This window comes from Phyllostomus discolor, chromosome 11 (genome assembly GCF_004126475.2).
Source record: "Phyllostomus discolor isolate MPI-MPIP mPhyDis1 chromosome 11, mPhyDis1.pri.v3, whole genome shotgun sequence".
NCBI lineage: Eukaryota > Metazoa > Chordata > Mammalia > Chiroptera > Phyllostomidae > Phyllostomus > Phyllostomus discolor.
Genome location: NC_040913.2, coordinates 66,824,826 through 66,846,440, shown reverse-complemented (window position 1 = coordinate 66,846,440; position 21,615 = coordinate 66,824,826). Strand labels below are relative to the sequence as shown.

The 21,615-nt window shown below is 52.8% G+C and overlaps 2 protein-coding genes across 28 annotated transcripts in view; both read right to left on the bottom strand.

The window, feature by feature from the left end:
- Positions 1 to 3,123: 3,123 nt before the first annotated feature.
- Positions 3,124 to 15,979, bottom strand: F7 (coagulation factor VII). Its single transcript, XM_028526734.2, has 8 exons — positions 15,838 to 15,979; positions 12,285 to 12,445; positions 10,943 to 10,967; positions 10,751 to 10,864; positions 9,024 to 9,164; positions 8,585 to 8,694; positions 4,418 to 4,541; positions 3,124 to 3,789 (listed from the first exon to the last, which is right to left on the bottom strand). The coding sequence occupies exons 1-8, from the start codon at positions 15,905 to 15,907 to the stop codon at positions 3,194 to 3,196; spliced, it is 1,341 nt and encodes a 446-aa protein (XP_028382535.1). The 5' UTR covers positions 15,908 to 15,979; the 3' UTR covers positions 3,124 to 3,193.
- Positions 15,980 to 18,470: 2,491 nt separating this feature from the next.
- MCF2L (MCF.2 cell line derived transforming sequence like) overlaps positions 18,471 to 21,615 on the bottom strand; it is a 169,606-nt gene continuing 166,461 nt past the window's right edge. For 17 of the 27 annotated variants that reach the window (XM_036011475.1, XM_036011479.1, XM_036011481.1 and 14 more), the window contains 3 exons: positions 20,704 to 20,816; positions 20,518 to 20,621; positions 18,471 to 20,383 (listed from right to left, as the gene is read on the bottom strand). In XM_036011475.1, coding sequence (XP_035867368.1) covers positions 20,298 to 20,383; positions 20,518 to 20,621; positions 20,704 to 20,816 — 303 coding nt within the window. In that variant the 3' untranslated portion in view covers positions 18,471 to 20,297. Of the gene's footprint in view, positions 20,622 to 20,703; positions 20,817 to 21,615 lie in introns of all 27 variants that reach the window. The other 10 variants (XM_036011478.1, XM_028526978.2, XM_028526991.2 and 7 more) reach the window with 2 other exon arrangements.

The window sequence follows — 21,615 nt, the reverse complement described above, 5'->3', positions numbered from 1 at the left end:
AGTGTGGTGTGTTTCTCACAGACGTGCCACTCAGTACGGGTCATCTGGAAGAGCGCTCAGAAGCTGGCAGGGTGCCTCACTCCCTGAGCTCCCACTCTCCACTCCCCTCATGCAGGGCCAGGAGATAGGCATGGCACTGTCTCCAGGGAATGCAGGAGTCTTGTTTCTTGGCTGTCATCCTGGGGAGAGTCCCGAACTCAAGGTTGTATCTCTGCAACAAAGGACAGGTATCAGGGAAGGGCAAGTCACCTCAGGCCAGGGAAAGCAGCCTGCCACCTTGGCAGCCAGGCTGGAGAAGGAGATGCATGTGCTACATGCACACCAAGTAACAGTTTTCACTCACAGAGCAGCAACCTCCCGGGCATCAAGAGTGGGACACCACCTGAGCTCCACGGCTGACCAGGGTCTCTGCAGCCAGACTCCAGGCTCTGGAGGAAAAGGCCTGGGAAGTGGCCGGCAAGGTGAGTGCTGCACCGACAGAGACAGAAACAGAGGCAGAAAAAGACTGCACTCTATTCCGCAGTGTCCACTGCTCACAACACTTCTGCACCTGGTGATCGGTTATCCAAAGCCAATGGTCACTTGGATGTAAGTCTCATCATCTGGCTCATTTGTTGCTTTGTCTGCATCATCTAGAGGGCTGTCTGGCACACAGTAGATGCTTAATAAACACGAAGAGATGGAGTGAGTCAGTTCATTCTGGAAACTTGCCTGCTCTGTGCTCTGAGGCCAGGCAGGTCTTTTGTGGGGTGGTCGCTGTGACATGCAGAGCCTGGTCTTCAGGGACAGCCTGTAGGTGGTGCCTTGGGCTTGTCTCACCAGGTCAATTTGTGCTGTGATGTTGTTTCTGGACAAATTCAGCTTGTGTGGGGAGGCCGGATGCTGTGTGACCCTCCCTGTCCCCAGCACCTGGGGTGGGGGGGCAGGGAATGAACCTAATCGCCAGTCACAGAAAGATGGAACTGACCAATACAGTCAGCACATCTGCACGTCCAGTGTTAGCCCTTGGGGGTGTCCCAACGCTGCTGGGCACCCGTGTGGACAGCAGCTCCATGAGACCGAGGCTTTGCTACCCATTGACAGCTGAGGAAACCGAGGCAGAGCCAGTGACCCACCAGGACCATGTATAACCCCATGCGGACCTGGGGGGCTCCTGGCCTGGCCACTTCAGCCCCATCCCCACCCTTTTCTTTCCAGGACCAAGGTCCAGATAACTTTCATTTCCAGGAAGAAACTAGAGCCTCGCTGGGCTGAGGGCCTCTGGAGAGCTCTTGCATTTTGGTGGCAGAATTTCTGGTGTCTGTAGCCCGGACAGTCGATCTGGAGGACATCTGGGTGTTTGCCCATCCGATTCACCATCTGTGACGACATGATCGAGCTCCCCCAGAGGCCTCGTTCCGCACGCACTTGATTTCATTCCCGTGACGGGCGTTGAGGTGGGCTGCCATCCTATAGTGGAGGAAACAGGGCACAGAGAGGGCGAGCGGCTCCGCCAGGAGTTGCAGGCAGGGCTGGGCCGAGTCCAGGAGGTGCTGGGTGCTTCAGTGCACGACCGACCACTTGGCGAGATCCCTAAAAATGACAGCCTGACCAGGCAGCGAACCTTTCCTGTAAAGGCCCAGATCAATCGCTGGGTCTGTGGGTCAGGTGGTCTCTTTGGCCAGAGGGTCTCTGTCCCAAATACTCAACACTGTGGTTTTAAGCAGCCATGGATGATTGTAAAAAGAATTGATGTCTCAATAAAACGTTATTTATAAAATCAGGTGGCTTGCATTCAGCCTTACCTGTAGCTTGTGGACTCTGGTCTGCTCAAAACTAAACATGGCTCGACTGTCCAGCAGAGCCAGTCCCAGCCCCCAAACTCTCGCACGCTGAGGACTATTAGCACTCCAGGCACGTGACAGGCCAGTGCCCACCCTCCCGTCCTGCCCCGAGGGAGGGTCGTACCTACTGGGTTTGCCCCACCCACCTTCACCAAGTTCAAGCGGGGCCCCTTTTAACTTGGACTGTTTGTTTCATTCTTCCCTACCTGGGACCTATGTGACCCTAGGTTTAGTGTGCCCACAGTCACCTTAGGGACTTGATAACCATGTAACCCACCAGGCCCTACCACCCTCAGATCCCACAGGTCTGGGCAGGACGTGCGGACATGCATTGTGTGGAGTGTCCGTTTTGTGGAGTGTCCCTGGTGGTTCTCAGGCGGGTGTACCCAGGGACTGTCTTTGAGGACTGCCATTGATGAGGGCCTCGGCAGCAAGAGCACACCCAGGTCTACAGGGTTTAGGAACGGCTGCCTCCAAAATTCATCAGGGAGCTCTCGGTTTTAAAAACCAGCCTCCATGTGAAAATGTTCACTTCGTCATGTTACCAACAGCTTGATTGGTGATGAACAGCAGGGGCTCAATGACATGAATGCAGACAGCCCGTGAGTCGCAGGCTGTTTGTTGTTTGAGGGGGGAACCGAGGCAAACAGCATACAGAGTGTTTTATGTGGTTTGTTTCAGGGTAAAAGATACATGTGCAGAACAAATCTGGAAGGACAGCTGGCAAAGTGAGTGGACAATGCTCCTAATTTATTTGAAACAAAGATGAAATACTTGTATAGAAAGGAAAAAATGAAAGTTAAAAGACAGCTCTCAGAATGTAGCACACATCGCCAGGTGAACACACACACCTCTCTGGCTGCGTCCATCTGCAGGGAAACGGAGCAGAGGTGTGCACACGAGGCACGGTCACTACCTCCCTCTGCCGCCGCAGGGCCTCCTGTCCCCTCCCCACCTGTCCTGTGTCATTCATCTTTCTATCCCTTCAGTCTGTCTCTGTGAATCTCTGAGTCTCTTTCTCCTTCTCCTTAGAACCCCTCCCCTCACTTTCTCTGAGCCTCTGCATCTCCCTCACCCCTCTCGTTCTCTTCCCGCCCCTCGAGGTCTTTCTCTAGGCTCGTCTCCATCTTCCTCTCCATCTCTGTCTCTCCCCGTCCCTCATTCTCTCCACTTTCCTTCTCTTGGTCTCTCTCTCCTCTCATTCTATCTTTCCTTCTCTGTCTCTCTCTCAGTCTCTCCATTTCTCTCCCTCCCTCTCCTTATTCCCTCCCCAACAAGGGCAGAAGTAGTTACGGGATTGGAAGCCAGCACAACCCAAGCAACAGCAGCTTTATTTCACGGGCAGGGTCCATGTAGCCGACACTGAGGGACTAGCGGAGCGGGACTCGGAGGAGGCCTTTTGAGTGTATGTCTGAGCTCATGAGCCTTTGGAGCCATTCAATGTACTGGGAGACTCTGGTGTACACCCCGAACTGGCCTTCGGCTGCACAGCCCACGCCCCAGCTGACAATGCCTGTCAGGTACCATGTACTCTGGAACTTGGTGGCATGCGGGCCCCCGCTGTCCCCCTGGCAGGCGTCCTTGCTCCCATCCAGGTAGCCAGCACAGAACATGTTCTCTGTGATCTTTGGGGAGTCTGGCTTCTGTTTCGACTGCTCCACGCAGTCCCGGGTCATCAGCCTGGGCACGTCGATGGTCATGAGCTCAAGGGCTGTGGCACCCTTGTCGAGAAGCTGTCCCCAGCCGCTGACGGTCGAGAATCGAATGAAGGCCAAGGTCCTCTCAGAGAAGGCCTTCTCAGGCAGACACAGGGGCACTGCATAGTCAGTGAAGGTCACAGGCCTGCTCAGGCGGAGCAGGGCAATGTCGTGGTCCGTTTTGCCTGAGACGTACTTGTTGGGGACAATGACCTGAGTGACATGCCGCTCCTGCTCGTCACCGTCCTCCTCACTCAGGTCATGCTCACCTACAGGGAAACCAGCACCACTTATGCCCCTCACCCTGCAGCCTTAAGGAATGGCCCTTCCCAAACCTCAAGAGGGTTAGAGCTTCCTTTAGGGCAGGAGGGGCCTGCGTCCAACTCCAGCCTGGCCTGGGTGGCCACCATTGGGCTCCAGACAGGGCATGAATTAGGGGTGAATCTGGATCCTGGGGCGCTCAAGGCATTGAGGGGGGTACTGGGCAGGCAGTGGGTAGGTGAGGAGGACTGCCCGATTCCCACCATGCTTTCCAGGCAGGGCCTGGCCTTCCCCAGGGTTCCTCGTCATCCCATAAATCCACCAGGCAGAAGCCCAGTCACGGTGGCCCGTGGAGCCCTGGGTGGCTTCATCGCCGCCAGGGCTCTCGGCCCAAGTGAGACAGGTGGATGCGGCATCACCCCCTGTGTCTTTATTTGGGTGTGGGGAAGGGGCTGAGGGCATGTGGTCACAGTGGCTCCCTGTGCGCATTGGGGCTGCCCCAACACTGCCCACTTCCCTTTTTGGAGGAGCTCATCTGGTTGTGGAAGTTGGAGGTTCAATATCCTGGTCTTAGCCCCCAGTTGTTATCACTCAAGAACCGGTCTCTCATGGGAAGGTGGTAAGAACTAAACTTACCCACTACCACTGTCAGGTTCTTCCAGTTCTTGATTCTGTCGAAACAATGGGCTGCGGAGACCACCCAGGTGGCGTTGATCAGGGTGCCCCCGCACAGCAGCACCCCATTCATCTTCAGCCCCGCCTAACAAGGCACAATAGACATTGGAAGGTCACATTATTGTCCTGGGGTCCCCTTCCTGGAGAATCTCCTTCCCCCTGCACCCTCAGGGATGGGCTGCATTTCTAGGAGGGTGTCTGAAATCCTGGAGGCCCCCCAGCGTCCTTCCAGAACAAAGCTGCTCCAGCTCCTCTCCAGCAGGCTGTCTCCGTATCTAGCTAAGGGAAGGGAGGCTCACAGACGCCACGCTGGCAATGGGAGTGTCGGTGCCTGGATCCTCTGTGCACCTGCCAGGACCGTCATCCGAGCTTGACTCAACATGCCTGACTGGCAGAGATCAGGCCAAGCTTTGTGCTCCTAGAGTGTGTGAGGGGTAAATGAAATAACAGAGCAAAGCAACGAGCACGTTCTAGGTACACACAGTCCCTCAATAAATGTTTCCTTTCCTTTCCTTCTTCCTAAAAGCACAGAGGATGCTAAGCGGGATCCTAGCATGAATCCTGCCTGGAGATGTTTTCCTTAGGGTGAGTCTTCCATGATGGGTGGGAAAGGAGCCGCGGTCTCTGGCCAGGCTGGCCTGTGGGCAGTGAGGAACTGCGCCGAGGCCAGAAGAGGCCAGCCGAGGGTGCGGCAGAGCCACTGGTGAGCACTCCGGGTCTGGTTTCTGACAGTCTCCGTGTGTTGTGTGAAACTGGATCAACCAGGGAGGGAAGAGACCAGAAATGGGGTTCGCCACTCTCAAGCCTAATGTCCCGAGTTGTGGGCAGCAGGAAGAAGGGTGCTGGGGAGCCTTCCTCACCTGTATGGGCTGAGAGTTGCACCTACTTCTTGGCTGGGATTGTGGGGGTAAATGATACTGAAAAGGGCGGTCTTGGTGGGTGGGGCACAGGGCGGGGAAGCAGAGCCTGCAGCAGTCACCCCAGCAAGCCCCACCCCCAGTGCTCCCCACTGTAAAAGCACAGAAACCCACATCCACCAGCACCACCTCTGGCTTGGAGAGGCTTTGCCACCCATTGATAGGGGAACCTGGCAAACACCTCAGTCCTATTTGGATGTATCTAACTCAGGTTATTCCTCTGAACACCGAAAACCAGAGTTCTGCAAAGCCGAGGAGCGGACTCTGGACTGCAAAGACCCCACTCAGGCCCCAGCAGCTGTGGGAGGTGGGGTGGAGCAGGGGGAGGCCAGGTGGATGCAGGGCCGCCAGCTCAGCAATAAATGCAACTTCTTCCGAGGCTGGTCTGGAAGGGCCCCAGATTGCTGTGAAAGGAGAGGTGTGGAGTTTCCCTGAGCCTGAGGGCAGGCGGAGAATGACTGGTGCTTCTCCACTTTCCTTTACAAGGTTGTCATATGTTTATGTTCATTTCTAAAAATTCTGGACTGTTTAACTTGGGGTGTCCCTGAATGACAGGTTAAAGAGCAGTCACTGATTTGGGCGCAGACCTGAGTTTGCTGGTCTCAGAGTGGCAGCTCTTCCCACACTGCAGTCTGCACATATTCCCAGGCTCTTGTGAAATGCAGATGCTGGCCCAGTGGGCCTGGGGGCCTGAGACTCTGCATTCCCAACTGGGACCAGGCTCAGAGGCAGCCTTGCAGAGACGTGCCCTGGAGGGGCCATTGCCCACACACCTGACCACACGCCAGGCACATGGCCCCCCGGCCTGTGGAAGAGTCCTGCTACAGATCAAAAACCATCCTGTATGATCTTGCTTACATGTGCAATCTAAGAAAACAAAACAGATTTCTGGCCAAGATGGAGGCATAGGTAGACACATTGTGCCTCCCTGAACAATCAAAAGATGGACAACAACAAATTTAAAAACAAAAAACAACCAGAACTGACAGAAGGTCAAACTGTATGGAAATCTGACAACCAAGGAGTTAAAGAAGAAATATTCATCCAGACTGGTAGGAGGGGCAGAGACGGGCAGCCGAGGTGGAGAGGACTCATGGCAAGGTGGCAACTGGTGGAGCGGATGGACCCACATTAGTGTGCAGATAAACTGGGAGGAACAACTGGGGAGGGGGACAGACTGCATAACCCAGGGTCCCAGTTCGGGGAAATAAAGCCTCAAAACCTCTGTCTGAAAAAACCTGTGGGGGTTGTGGCACGGGGAGAAACTCTCAGCCTCACAGGAGAGATGGGTCTCATTGGAGAGACCCACAGGGTTTTAGAACATACACAACACCACCCACCAGGGAATCAGCACCAGAAGGGCCCAATTTGCTTGTGGGTAGCCGCGTAATTGACTGAAAGCCAGCAGAGAGCAGAGCAAGCAGCACTGTTCCCTCTTGGACCCCTCCCAAATGACAGCATCACCACAGAGCAACGTGGGTTGCCCCACCCCGGTGAACACCTAAGGCTCTACCCCTTGTATGTAACAGGCACTCTGAGACAAAAAAAAAAAAAAAGCCTGAATGAAAGAACATTAAAGCTCCAGAAAAAACACAACTAAGTGATAAAGAGGTAGCCAGCCTATCAGATACACAGTTCAAAACACTGGTAATCAGAAAGCTCACAGAACTGGTTGAGTATGGTCACAAAAGAGAGAAATAATGAAGGCTCTGAAAAGGGAAATAAAGGAAAATGTACAAGGAACCAACAGTGATGGGAAGGAAACTGGGACTCAAATCAATGGTTTGGACCAGAAGGAAGAAATAAATATTCAACCAGAAAAGAATGAAGAAACAAGAATTCAAAAAAATGAGGAGAGGCTGAGGAACCTCCAGGTCAACTTTAATGTTCCAACATCCGCATCATAGAGTTGCTGGAAGGAGAAGAAGAAGAGCAAGAAGTTGAAAACTTATTTGAACAAATAACAAATGAGAACTTCCCCAGTCTGGCCAAGGAAATGGACTTCCAGGAAGTCCAGGAAGCTCAGAGAGTCCCAAAGACATTGAACCCAAGGAGGAACACACCAAGGCACATCATAATTACATTAGCCAAGATTAAAAAGTAGAAGAGAATCTTAAAAGCAGCAAGAGAAAAGGAGATAGTTACCTACAAAGGAGTGTCCATAAGACTATCAGCTGACTTCTCAAAAGAAGCCTTGCAGGCATGATGGGGCTGGAAAGAAGTATTTGAAGTCATGAAGACAAGGACCTACATCTGAGATTACTCTATCCAGCAAAGCTATCATTTAGAATGGAAGAACAGATAAAGTGAGTCCCAGACAAGGTCAAGTTAAAGGTGTTCATCATCACCAAGCCCTTATTATATGAAATGTTAAAGGGACTTATCTAAGAAAAAGAAGATAAAAACTATGAACAGTAAAATAACAACAAACTCACAACAGTCAACAATGGAATCTAAAAAAGCAAAAACAAACTAGAACAGTAAGCAAACAACTAGAACAGGAACAGAACCACAGAAATGGAGATCACATGGGGGGTTATCAGTGAGGGAGTGGGAGGGGGAGAGAGAGGGAAAAGGTGCAGAGAATAAGTAGCATAAATGGTAGGTAGAAAATAGACAGGGGGAGGTTAAGAATAGTATAGAAAATATAGAAGCCAAGGAACTTTTGTGTATGACCCATGGACATGAACTAAAGGGAGGGAATGCGGGTGGAAGGGGGTGTGCAGGGCAGAGGGGAATAAAGGGGGATGGGACAAACATAATAGCATAATCAATAAAATATACTAAAAATAATAAAAAAGGAAACAAAACAAATGAACAAACAGAACAAAGCAGAAGGAAACCCCTAGATATAGAGAACAAGCTGATGGTTGCTGAAGGGTTGGGGGTTGGGGATGTAATTTTAAAAAATAAAAAAATGAAACACAATTATCTGGCATACAAAAAGCTTCCAGAGGCAGACAGTAGGTGGAGCTGTGAAGGTGAGAGAGCTGGGTTCAGGCTGCACGGCCTCAGTCTCCTCCTCTGGTAGAGGGGAGCGAGACCAGAGGCCTGTGAAGAGGCCATGTGCGGAGCGGTGCAGGCTGGCGGGGCTGCTGCCGGGAGAACCAAGGTCAGAGGTGATTGGCCTGCAGCATTAAGAGGAAATCCACTGCCACGAGCAGGGGTGATGAGGGGCTTGGGGTGTGACTCCAGGGCTGTGAAGTCTTACCTGCCAAGGACACTCTCCTTTGGGGCACACCTTGCCACCCACAATTCGGCCTTGGTGTTCCCTATCATTTCCTTTTTCCAGAACAGGTATTTTTCCACATGGATATTCAACTATATAAAACAAAAGTCACAAGATGTGGGGGGTTATGAGGGATGAACGTGCTGGTGAGAGGGGGCTCTGAGCCCTGCAGGCAGTGGCTCTGCCTCAGGCTCCCCCCCAGGGCTGCAGGAGCCTCTTGGTTCAGGGAGGCCCGTGGGAGCTGCTGGGATGCCTCTGAGCATGTAGTGCTCAGCATGTAGTAGATGCTCAGTTAATGGCTTGTGGTCCCTTCTCATTTTTAGCCGGAGGAGAACTTGTGGCGGGGCACAAACGGCTGACTGCTCATCTGGCAGTGAAACGGCACATGGCCCTTGGAGCAGATCCCGGGGGGGCCTGTTACCTGTGGGTGCGCAGGACACCCCGTCGGTCTGGAGTGTATACCCCTCATGGCACCAGCAGGAGCGCTTGGCCCCCTCGTGGTTGCTGCAGTACTGCTCACAGCCCCCATTCTCGTTCTCGCAGATCAGCTGGTCGTCCTTGTCTGGGTGCAGAAGGAGACAGCCTGAGAAGGGGCTCTGCTGGTCAGGGGGGGCCAGCCCTGGTGGCCGCCCCTCCTTAGGCTGGAGGCAACGTTCTGCACGAAGGTGGTGCTCGGCTGTCAACTACAGAGTCTGAGCCTGACCCTACCCCACTCTGTAGATTGATCCAGAAAGGTGGGCTGTGGGTTTGGGTGCTTGCGCATGTCTGAGCAGCCTAACTAGTGGGGACATGGGGCCAGCACATGGTGGTCTCCATACTGTCACCCCTCCTGGCAGCTGGTGGGGTGCTGAGGAGGGCCCAGGGAAAGTAAAAGTTACCTGACAACAGTAGAAGAGCCCAACTCAATCAGAGACCTGCCAGTAAACAGTCAGAGCCGTGAGACTGCTCTACAGCAGGGCCCTGATGCCCAGGGACCCCTAGTTCAAACAGACAGAGGGGGACATTCAGCCTGACTCTGAAGGACAGCACTTTGGTGTGGGAAACAGGGTTGGCTTGCTGTGGAAGGGCAGCTGAGCACCAACGGCCAGGCCAAGACACTGGGGCTTCCCAGGCCCATGTAACTGGCAGGAAGCCGCTTGCCTGAGTCTTTCCTGCACTCTAGCTGGCCTCCGTTCTGCTTGGAGCTGAAGTCGGCTGTGGCCCACAAGAGCTCATTCTGCATCAGAATATACCCCTGTGTGAGGAGGGATTGACCTTGCCCAAAGAGAGGCGTGGCCTTTGCCCTCAGCTCCTGGAGGGTGACTGCTATACCCCAATTAAGTTGGACACTTTTAATTTAATCTGCCTGAAAAGAGGGTTATTTCCTGGTTCCCCAGGGTCAGACTGGATGGAGCCTTGGGCCATATGCTGTCAGCTCAGCCTCTGGAGGGGCTGTGGACTGAGGTCAGCCACGTGGGTGGTCAGCCATGTCTACGCGACTGAGCCCCAATAAAACCTCTGGGCACCGAGGCTCAGGTGCGCTTCCTGGGGTGGTGATGTTCCATGCATCTTGTCACACATCAGAATGAAAGCCTGTGCATATGTCTGCCCAGGGAGAGGACAACGGGAAGTTTACTCCTGGTCCCTTTGCTGATTTTAATCTGTGTCTTTTTGCTGTCATAACTATAACTGTGATTATATCAGTCTTCAGTGAGTTCTGTGAGTCTTTCCAGCACATTAGTGAACTTGAGAATGGTGTGGGGGATTCCTGGACTTTGCAGTACTTTAATATACAAAAGGTGAAAAAAATACCTCATGCCTTCATAATAGCAAGTAGGGAAGGTCAAGTTTACCCAACCGTCCTGGCTGGCAGGGTATGTGGAAGCTGGGCAGTAATGTAGTGGTTCTCGCCTGTGCTTTTTCCAGGTGTATCTAAATTTCCTGGTGCTGGGAGCCCAAAGTCTTTAGTTCCCAGAAGGGAGCAGGGGGTGATCAGATTTGAGAATTGGCACCTTAGAACCCCAGATCCAAGGCTCTCAGGTTGGCAGAGGCCTTCAAAGTCGCCGAGGCAGACTTCCCACCAGGGCTGAGGCCCAGCTCCATGCCTGACCTAGCCATGGCCACCAGCCTCCCCCAGGGGCCCTGTCTGCAGGCCGTGGGATTTCTCACTTGTCTCACAGTGCCGGCCCTCGAACTCCTCAGGGCAGAAGCAGATGTAGGACTGGAACTGGTCCTCGCAGGTGCCTCCATTCTTGCATGGATTCGAGGCACACTGGTCCCCATCTGTGCAGTGAGTCAGTGTTAGTATGCCGAGGAGGAGGGCTCGGAGGCAGGATGTAAATGGGCCATTTGCCTACTCACCTGTGTAAGAAATCCAGAACTTCTCCTGAGGGAACAAAGAGGAAGGCACATGAGAGACACGCCCACCAGAAGCACAGGTGTCTGGTGTCCATAGAGGGACCTGATGAACGGGGCGGGCTGGGGGCACCTGACCTGGGGCCCTCGAAGCGGGCTCTGGAAGCCAGGCTTTCCTCTGGGTTCCTCTGGGGGACAAAGGTTTTCCCTCATCCCTTGGGCCCCACCGCCGCAGATCACTAAGGCCACCAGAGGTCACAAACTTCCATCTCCCCCTCAAAGTATCCAAGTTTCAGCCCCAGTGAGCCCCAGCTCCGCCACCTCCGAGTTGTGGACCTGGGACCAGGCACACACGCACGCCGGGCGTCCACCCCCTCCTCTGGTGCTGGGTCATCACCCCCACAAGTGGCCGACACAAGGAGCAGGTCAGTGGTGGATGGAGAGGCATTCAGGGAGCGCCAGGGGCTCCGTCAGTAACACCGGTATCCCCAGGAATCTTTTGGCCAACTGAACTTAAGCTCACAGCGTCGCTATGAGAATAAAACAAGATAAAAACTGTTGAAGCTGCTTTGGAAAACTAACTGGTACACGGCCACCAAGTGTGCCCATTTTCAGCTTGCCCGGAAAGGGTCACGTTAGCCGCCGTCTCAGACAGCCCTGCTCCCTGCTGGGTGTGAGGTATGCTGTGCATGTGAGGTGTGGCTCACCACAGTCTGACCCACTGCCCTACTGAAGTATTGAGAGGGATGCGATATGTTTTAAAAATATGTCTCTTTTAGAAAATGGAAACCGAAATGAAAACCCTTCTAGCCACAAGGCCCAGGGCAGGTGGAGGAAGCAGAGGTGCCTGACGTGTCCTCACGAGTTCCCGTAGGGAGGTGACCATGGCCGGTGCGGCAGTGAGAGGCTCACCCAGGCCAGAGTCTCAGGCGGCTGCTCGGTCGGCAGCACGTCTGTGAAGCAGGGGCAGCTTTAGCGGGCTGGGAAGGCAAGGGACACATCGAGTGTGCTTTTCAAACTGTATTTTCTGATGCAAAGTTTAGGATGCATAGTGTGGCCGAGAGGAGGACATCCTTGGGAACAGGGGGGAGGCAGGGAGCATCGCAGGACCTCGGACTAAGGAAGGTGAGGCAATCTTAGGAGGAATAGTGACCCAGACACGGAGGGGCTGTGCATGCCAGTGCCACCTGTGTGTTCACCTGTGCGTGTTCACTTGTGCACGCGGTGCTCACAACCATAGAAGTGAAGAGACGTGGCCTCCGAGACTTGGGGCCACCCCTGCTGTCACAGAGCTCCCTTCTGCAGACTCAGAACACGGTGTTAGGGCGCCCCCTCAGGGTGAGCTCACCAGTCTCTCCTCGTTCCTGAAGATCTCCCGGGCCTCCTCGAAGGAGCACTGTTCCTCCTTGCATTCTCTCTCCAGGGAGCCCGGCTTCAGCTCTTCCAGGAACCAGTTGGCACGCCTTTGCCTGTGCAAGACGCTTTGGGCTTCCTCCTGCGTGATGAAGACTGAGCAACAGGAGTTCCATGAAAGGTCCACAACCTGCCACGCCAAGGTGGCCCAGAAACCCTCCACACTGGTCTCCTCCACGCAGGGTCAACGGGGCCCTGCCTGCAGGCTGGCCGAATTTGAAACAGGAGTGCTTTCTCATGGCTGCCTGGGGATAGACTTGATGCACAAGGATGAGGCACTGTGTTCACGAAATAATAGCTTAACACACTCACACCTTCTGACCTGCTCACCTCACTTCCAGGAACTGATCCTAAGGAAACACTCAGTGACATGCACAGACACCCAGCCACAAAGAGGGCCACTGATGACAATCACCTGCAGCGAGCAGGCGATGGTGCCCTGTGCCACCAGGAAATGGAATGCTTAAGAGGATGTGGTGGTAAGTGAAAAAAGATCATAAAACATCTACTGTATAATCTTTTTGTTAAATAAAAGAGTATATATGAGTAAATGTGATTTATTGAAAGAATGTGCATAAACAATTAACTTTGGGGATTAACAGCTATTGGGTTCCAAAATGTGCACAATCGACGTGTGTAATTCTATGATCGAAATATGCATGTGCTGTGTCCCTGGCACCTAGGGCATTTCGTCAAGAGTTGCAGAATGAGTGAGCTGGAGGATCCCCTGGGGGAGGATGGTCCTACGGGATGTGCATTTGAGAGTCAGGCAACAGAGAGAGGCTTGGCTTGGGTGGGGGTGGGGTAGGGAGAGGCAGAGGGGGCTGAGACAGCAGGACAGAGGATGAGGGTGGCCTGACTGAGGGGGCGGGTAGAGAGGGGCGGGGCATCCCTTGTCTCCACTTAAAGCTCGAGGGTCCTGTTTGCTGGTGCCCCTCTTCTCCCCACCCCTGCAGCGCTGCCTGTACTGAAGAGCTCCAGCCTCCTCTGGGTCGTTCCTGGGCATTTGTCTGCTGCCAGCAGCTTAGAGCAGCTTCATGCCCCCTCCTGGAATCTCACAGGGATGCCCAGAGTTACTTGCAGGTAGCTGGTGTCCCCCATTTTGCCTATGAGAAAGGGAGGTGGGTGGGGCTTAGACATCACCCAAAGCCACTCAGGGTGGGGGTGATGGAACCAGTCTGAGCTCCTTGAATTTGTGGGTTTGAGGCAGACATGGGATCTGCACCCGAGACGAGGGCTCGGTGATGGCGGTGAGGATGTCGAGGTTGGTGAGGTTATGCAGGGGTTGAAGTCAAGGGCATGGATGAGGTCCCTGGAGCCCCTGGCACCATCCCACTGTGTGTGACCAGCGCTGTTGGGGGCTGCACAGTGAGTGACCCTGGCGGTGAGCAGGGTGCACATAGGGTGAGAAGAGGAAGCAGAATGAAGCCCGCACTGAGGGCAGAATCCAAGTGTGGAAACGAGTCCCAGAGGAGAGAGGAACCACAGACTGGCTTTGGAGAGGCTGAGGCTTCCAGACAGAAAGGGTGAGGTGTCTGTGCAGCCCCCTCCTCCAGGAAGCCTCTGGTGAGCAGGGGCCTCCAGGACAGGTGGGAAAGTTATAGAGTGTGGGGACAGGAGGGTGGGGGGAGGTGCCAGCTCCCGGGCCACCCACATCATCTTTAAAATCAGAGACTTTCACCTGCCTGTATCTTGGGGAATCGATCTGGTTTGGAAGAGTTTGAGGATAAATCAAAGAATGGAGGCTCCTGAGAGGGGAGCTGGCGGCAGAGCCCACGTGGGGAGGGGAAAGGTGGGCACTGGAGACAAGAGACCATGAAAGAGCCAGCGGCGAACCAGAGCAGAATCGCCTGCCCATGGAGGGGAGCAAGTGTGCACCGGGAAGCCCTCAGGGAACCAGAGACAACACCGGTGAAGTAACACATGATCACTGCAGAGATCACTTGGGAAAGACTGACTAGAACAAGGAAGATGGTGAAAGTCACTTGCAACGTGTCACAGTTTTCCTGGCATAAGAAAGGACAATGGGCAGCGCCGACTTTCTCTGGAGCAGGACACGCTCTCCTCTGGGCACCTGTAGTCACCAGGGCAGGCAACTACCAATCGGACTACCCCGCCCCCCCCCCAGTGTCTCACAGTGGGATGCAAAGTGTGGCTGGGGAAAATCCTCCACAAGTGTAGTAAGGGAAACTGAGAGGAAATAATTAAACAAGGCCAAACAATTTGAACAATTGACAGCCGGCTAATGAATCACCAGGTTTTATCTTCTCTAACCAAGGGACACCCAGGAGCCTGTGATTCGCACGTTCCAGACTGTCCAGGGGCGGACCACCCTCCGTCTTGGTCCCTCTTCCATAACATTCTTTAAAAAGTAACCCTCAAAACCCCCTTGATCCCTCCGTAGGCATATTTTGGTGAACCAACATATTGAAGGACATGTCTGAAAGCTAATAAATATTCTGTTAAGACCCTCCCCTGAGACCTCCCTAGGATTTGGCCAACTGCCAAGGAAAGATGAGAATCCTCAGCACGCTCTTGCTAGAGCATGCCCGTGCCTTGTATGTCCGTTAAACCCTCAGGGTCCCCAAGAAACTTGCAACCAGGGAGCAGTGGGCAGCAGCAGCTCGTCCCAGGCTACCCCCCAGCACCTGTCTCCAAGGCTCCCCTTTTCTCACTTTCTCTCTCCTGCTGCTTCTTCTACGTTTAAGCCCTTCCTTTGTTTCATTGTCCCTAGCTTTCATAAACATACTCTCAAAATCACATGAACTCCTGTTGTGAAGTCTTTCTTACACCAAGTCAAGAACCCACATACTACCGGGGGGCCGGCGGGCCGAGGCAGACCCGTTCCACGCCCAGACCCTGCCTGGCAACGGGACAGCAGGAGTTCAGTGGACAGTGTCAGCACCTTGTCTCCACCAGGGCTGCCAGTCGGCACTGTGAAGTCTTGATGAGGACGGCCGATAAACACGTCCCCAAGTTTCTCCTCTCAGGCCTCTCAGCACCCTCGAGGGGCTGGGAGGGTGGCCGCAGTCACAGCCAGGGAGGGTGCAGTGCAGTGCAGCCCAGCGTCCCCCCACTGTTCCTGGCACTTGCCAGTTGAACACCCAGGAGAGCAGAGCATGAGGTTAAGCACAGCCCCACAGCATGCCCCCACCCCACAGCCCCGAGCCCCAGGTTCTGTCTTGTCCAACTGCATGTGCAGGTCCCCATCGGTGAACAGGAAACCACCGCAAGTTCCCAAAAGTCTTTGAAAAATAATTCTGCCAAAGTCTGCAGAATCAATAGCACTCTTTCCGCCTATGCCCGGCAAGTACCTGGCTACTGTTTGCTTTTGGAAGGAGAGCGGATCACACTGGAGCCAGCAAAGGCTCCTGGTGAAACAGGAATGAAGGCGAGCTTTGGAAGGCTCGGCTGCCAGAAGCTGGGTTGCCCTTCTCACTGGGTTATAGGGAAACCTCTACCCACCCTCCCCCGGCACCCCAACATACCTGCGGCCAGAGACCCCTGCAGGCTCAGCAGAAAGCAGAGGAGGGCTAGCCCACCAGGCTGGGAAAGCATGGTGAGGTCCACAGTGTCGCTTCCTGTCTGTTGACATTCCAGTGCGGGGTGGGGGGGGGGGTGAGCAAAGTTCTCAAATTACCCAGAGGGATGGGGGAGGGAGACCTAGCCTCCCAAACACTCTGGGCCAAAGGCGTGCTGGAGCGGGGATCAGAGACGGAGAGATAGGTAGGGCCTGAGCCCAGGACACCAGGCCCAGAGAGCACGGCTGAGTCTCCGAAGCAGAGGTTCCTTCTCTGAAACGTTGGCGTTAGGGTATGCATCTGGCCATAAGCATCTCAAATCAATTGAGGATTTCGAAGCCCACAGGACTTATGACTGCAATTGGGAAAACAGGGTTAAGCTACAGTAGAAAACCATCACCTACAGTAATAATACTGGTCAAAGGAGAGCACATTTTGGGTGTGGATGACTGTTTTGAAGAGGGCCACAGAGGAGGCCCATGGGGCTGCCTCACCTTGGAGGCCTGGTTTCCTAGGGGGACAGAGCATCTGGTGGAGAGGCGGAGCACCCGGAAGGGGACATCTGCCCCTGTTGAGCCACCAACTCCGTTTTGGCCTCAGGAGGCACTCCCTGTGCCCCTGGCATCCGGGTCTTGTCCTTCCCTGTCCCTGCCGTCCCAGGGCCCAGGGGGACTGCCAGGCAGAAAAGGGATCCTCAGGATGCCAGACTTCCTGTGCTGAAACTGGGACTGTCCTGGCCCACGGGGATGCTGGGTTACCCTGGAATCCCGCCCCCGGGGGCCTGGGCTGCTTCTCTGGAAGTCACATCCTTTCTGTGTGGGGGTGGAAACTCGGCCCCTCAGCTCTGCTTATTTCTGACAGGGTCCCAGCCCGTTCCCCAAATTGAAGAATTAGTCCTTAGAGGAGATGTTTTATTGATCAAATCTGGATCTTTTAATAATTGCTTAGTTATTTAGGAATGTAATTATACAGGAATGTATTTGTGGAGGAGGGAGGGAGTAAGGAAAGGGGTATTTGACTGCACCTCCCGGTCAGGGCCCTTTCTGGGGGCATCGCTGCCCTTGACTTTCCTCGGATTCTTCTCCTTAAAGGAATAGCTAACTCCAAATCTGAGTTTGGTATCTGGGGTAATTTTCTTAAACTGAAAGTCAATTTCTTTATTATTCATCAACCCAAGTATTTTATTTCTCCCTAATTAATGTTAACAATTTGCTTTCTTCAAAAAAAATCCTACTTTGTTTTCAACTGTTACTGGCAGAAAGTTGTTCATAATGGTTCTCTCATTCTAAAGCCTCTATTTGTTGTAAAGGTTATCAGTTTTTTCTATAAATTGCTGTATTTTATTATTTTTCAAGGAATAAGGTTTTGATTTGATTGATTTGTCTTACTTTTATTATTTTCTTCTAAGAATTGTTCTCATTCCTCCTTTATACTTTCTTTGGGTTACATTGGTCTTATTTTTAGCTTCTTTAGATGGTAAACTTATGAATTTTGTCACATAAAATAGTAAATGCGGCCCTGGCTGGCGTAGCTCAGTGGATTGAGTGCAGGCTGGGAACCAAAGTGTCCCAGGTTCGATTCCCAGCCAGGGTACATGCATGGGTTGCAGGCCATAACCCCCAGCAACCTCACATTGATGTTTCTCTCTCTCTCTATCTCCCTCCCTTCCCTCTCTAAAAAATAAATAAATAAATAAATAAAATCTTAAAAAAAAATAGTAAATGCACCGGGGCTACCCATGCCACTCTGCGCTATGCTGCAGCTGCACGCACGGGCTCTGAGATGCATGATTCTGCCTAGTCCTACCTATATCAGAATTTCCCGTGGTATCTCTTTTCTAACCTTTTAAACTGGCTTTTCATTCTTTTGTAGATATTTGTGTATATTTTAAGCATGTTGGAAAGTAATGCCTATTTTTCCTATTGTTAGGGACAAATGTGTATTAATTTCTGTGAGAGATAATTAAGCTTTCGCCCACGATTGCAGATCTTTGCTCTCTATCCTTCAAGCATACTGGTTAATGCTCACAAGTTCTAAGTTTGATTTCATGTGTTATCAATACTGCTATCCCCGCTTCCTTTTGCTTAGAGTTTGCTCTTTTTTCTTTTATTTTCAACCTCTGTATAGTTTCGTTTTATGGTCTCTTTTAGTAATTGTTACACCCAATTTGATACTCTTCCATAGGTCAGTTTAACATAATTACATTTGTTGTGACTGAGAAATATTGGGACGTTTTACTTCCACCATCGTCCGTGTTCCCCTTCATCATGATCCACCCCGGCCCCCGGCCACACCCCGCTCCTCTGCTGCCGGATCAGTGCCCCTCCTTTCTGCTCTGCCTTTCCGTTTAAAAGTTCCCAGCTGCGTTCTTCTTCTGGCACGCAAGTCTACATTTCCTTTGTGACCTCTACATGGTCGGCACACACGAGCTTGTTGTTACTCTACCCGGATTACTTTCTGACAGGTACAGCGTGCGGCGCGTACCTCGCCGCGCTCACTGCCTGCCGTGTTTCTGTTGCACCGCGTGCGTGCCCTTCCGTGAGCGGGGGAGCAAAGTAACGCCGCGCAGCGCTGCGCGCCGAGGACAGAAGGGACTCTGCGCCTGTGCAGGCGAAGGCAGACAGCAAGAGTTGCCGATGTTTATTCAAACTTCATCCATACAATAAAGAGTTCTGATTTTTAAATTTCGTTTACATCCGCAGGGGGAGAAAAGAACAGTGGCCGAAACATGGAGTTTTAAAGTGCCTTCAGAGGGACAGATCACAGAGTGGCGGCCAGTCCCAGGCAGAGTCGGCAGGAACCACGTTCGAACAATCCATATATTAATTAAATTAGGAGACACATTATTTTTCAAATAACTTATACACCAGAAGAAAAGCTGCCAAGTCTGACACGTCGTTTTGTTTTATTACCACACTCCAGAGAGGCCTGGTGGGCGAGGACGGCCTTGCATGTGGGGGTGGGGGGAGGAAGCCTGCTGGCCTCGGCTACAGTAGGGCCTGGGGCTCGGGGAGGGCTGTAAAGTGACACATTGCCAGCAGCATGGAGGCTATAAATACGTCCCTTACATCGGATACATATGTACACACATCCACATATATACACACATAGAAAAATATCTGCCCAACCGCACACAGAGAGCGTTGCCAAAGAACAGAATTCGTTTCTGAAACATAAAACAAGCGAAAACAGAAGAGCTTTCTTCCCAGTTCTGCTTTGACAGGAATAAAATAACTCTGCACCTTTAGGTTTCTGTGTTTAGGGTGGTCCCATACAGCACGCGCAGGGCGGTCTGGCGGCCTGTGCAGGTGGGGGAGGTGGGGAAGGAGGCAGAGGGGAGGCAGCTCAGGTTTTCACGGAGCTGCCTGTGACGTCATTGGTTCAGATGAGACCCTGCAAAAACTGCATCTTCGTGTATTCTTTAAAAACAATAAAAAATCCCAATTCAGTGAGGCGTGTTAAAAAAAATCAAGAGTCCTCATTATTATTTTTTTTTTGTAGAAAAGAAGGTTAGTATTTTAAATTATAGTTTAAATTTCCTTTTGAAAATTAACTACCCAGGTAAAGGAATTTTCTTGGTTTCTAACTGCTCTCATTTGTAGAAATGCTGCTTGGTTTTAGCAAAGGATGTGTTTTCATTCCCGTCACCGGGTGGGCTCGGAGAGTGCCGTCAATTTCCACGAGAGAGTCCCCCAAATCATTCAGGGTATATACAACGTGCTGCAATGTAAACCCCAGTAACAAAAAAATAGTTTTATATCAAATGCAGTATCAAATTGTCATTTCATGTAAACACAGTGATTCCTGGTAAAGGTTAGAGGCCAAAGTACCACAAAAAAATGGCCATGGGGTTAACCCCTGCTTTAAAAAAAATTTGTAAAAGACAAAATAGTCCCCCCACCCTCTCTCTCTTCAAGCTGTTGGGTCAGTGAATCGGTCACTTCTTTTGGAAGCAGCCCCACAGTACACATCCCTGCAGAAAGCACCAGACCAGGCATGTCGGAAACCAAAGCAGAGCGGTTGGGACCGGCTCCTGGCTGCCTGGCAGAGGCCGGCCGGACGGCCCCCCCACAGAGCCCTCCTGCACGAGCGGTCTGTCGGCCTGCAGCCATGCTCCGTCCATTCAGATGCTCCGCGGAAGCTTGGTATACTAGTCTTTCCATGGGAACCAGTTTCCGTGCCCTGGGAGGGAATCCTGGCTTGGAGGCTGGAGGGCAGAATCTTCCTGAACCATTCCTCCGAATGCCCCCGTGTCCTGCACCGTGAGGTTCGGTGGGCAGCAGGCAGCTCATTGTTCAGGTCTTGTCAGGCTCTTCCTTTCCCAGGGCGTCTTAGAGCACCATCCCTTCACCAAACTAGGCAAGCCCAAGCAAAGGAAAACTTAGAGGCTCACAGGCTGGTCTCCTGCACTGGGGGCCCGGCCGGCGCTACCCCTGCAGGTCAGAGAGGGGGCCGCCGCAGCTCTCGCTGCAGCTGGAGGAGTTGCTCAGCAGAGCGGACCCTGTGCTGGACTCTGCGGGAAAACCAGGCGAGAACGGCTTCGGCTCCATGCGTGCGCACGCAAGTCCCTCTTTCTTGTTAAACAGGCTCAAGGCTGTGAAACCCGGTGGGCTCAGGGCACGGTCAGCGTGGAACGGGGGGTCTTACCTGAGCTGCTCAAGCACTGTGCTGAGCTGGACTTGCTGAGGAGCATGGACAGGCTGCTGGCTGGCACCCACCCCTCCTTGCTGGAGGTCAGGTTCCTGACATACCTGTTGGGGTATGGGCCGGTCAGTGGCTCCAGCTCACGTGCCCAGAGTGGCTGGAAGGAGAGCACACTGCGGGGCATCTTACCAAAGGCCCTCGTCGCCCTCCTGAACCACCTCCACCATGTCTCCGCTCCTCACGGCAAGTGTGTTGGGGCCTCCCTTCTCATCATCCACCACGATGGTGTACTTCCCTGGAGCCTGAGGAGAAAGACACACAAAGCCCTCTGCTTCTGCCCACAGACACTGAACACAGGCCACAGCGACTGTCCAGCAACAGGCTGGAGTGGCCTTCGAAGGTCCAGTGATAGAAAAGGGAGGACAGAAGCACTTTGTCAGGACACCGCCATCTGGGGAATGTCTGGTGTAATGACTGCCTTAAATGGGGAAGGTCTCTTAGGTATAAAAGACGCTAGGTCCCATATTGTGACCATGTTAAAAAACAAACCAACAAACAAAAAACACCAAAAACCCTACTTGACCTACAAAGCGCCCAAAGCTTGTTCCTGGTAGTCTGGCCTTGCTCCGCTGCCCCCTCTGCTTCTGCCACACGGAGCAGGTTTCAAGTACTCTGAGCAAACCCAGTGGCCCCAGGATCTTTGCACCTGCTGATCCCTCCTCTTGGAGTGCTCTTGCCTCCTTTCTGAAATGGCAGCCACCCTCACCTAAATGCTACACATTTTACTTTATTATTACTGTTTTGCTTCCCTATAGAGGACATTCTTGTCTATTTTGTGCCCTGTTTTGTCTTCAGCGCTTAGAAAAGTGCCTCACACATAGATGCTCAACACGTGCCTGTGGGCGGTGCTCTCTGTAGAGAAGGTGGGCCCTCAGAAGGGCAAGCCGTTCTGACGGAGCATGGGGGGACCTCACCGTCAGTTGACAACAACGCAACATGCTACACTGCAGGATGGGGCTACAGGGCTGCAGGGTTTGGAAGCCAGGAGATCGAGGGTCGGAGTCCTTTATCCTCATCAGAGCCGCCATGCCCTCTCAGGGT

Bases quoted from the DNA above. Each gene is read 5' to 3' on its own strand.
- F7 (XM_028526734.2), bottom strand. From the start codon at position 15,907: ATGCTTTCCCAGCCTGGTGGGCTAGCCCTCCTCTGCTTTCTGCTGAGC. The intron at 9,165-10,750 runs GTGAGAAATCCC...TTCTGCACCCAG, and splicing joins GGGCCGGCACTGTGAGACAA to ACAAGGACGACCAGCTGATC. The intron at 4,542-8,584 runs GTAAGACTTCAC...GTGCCTTGTTAG, and splicing joins AAGGAGAGTGTCCTTGGCAG to GCGGGGCTGAAGATGAATGG.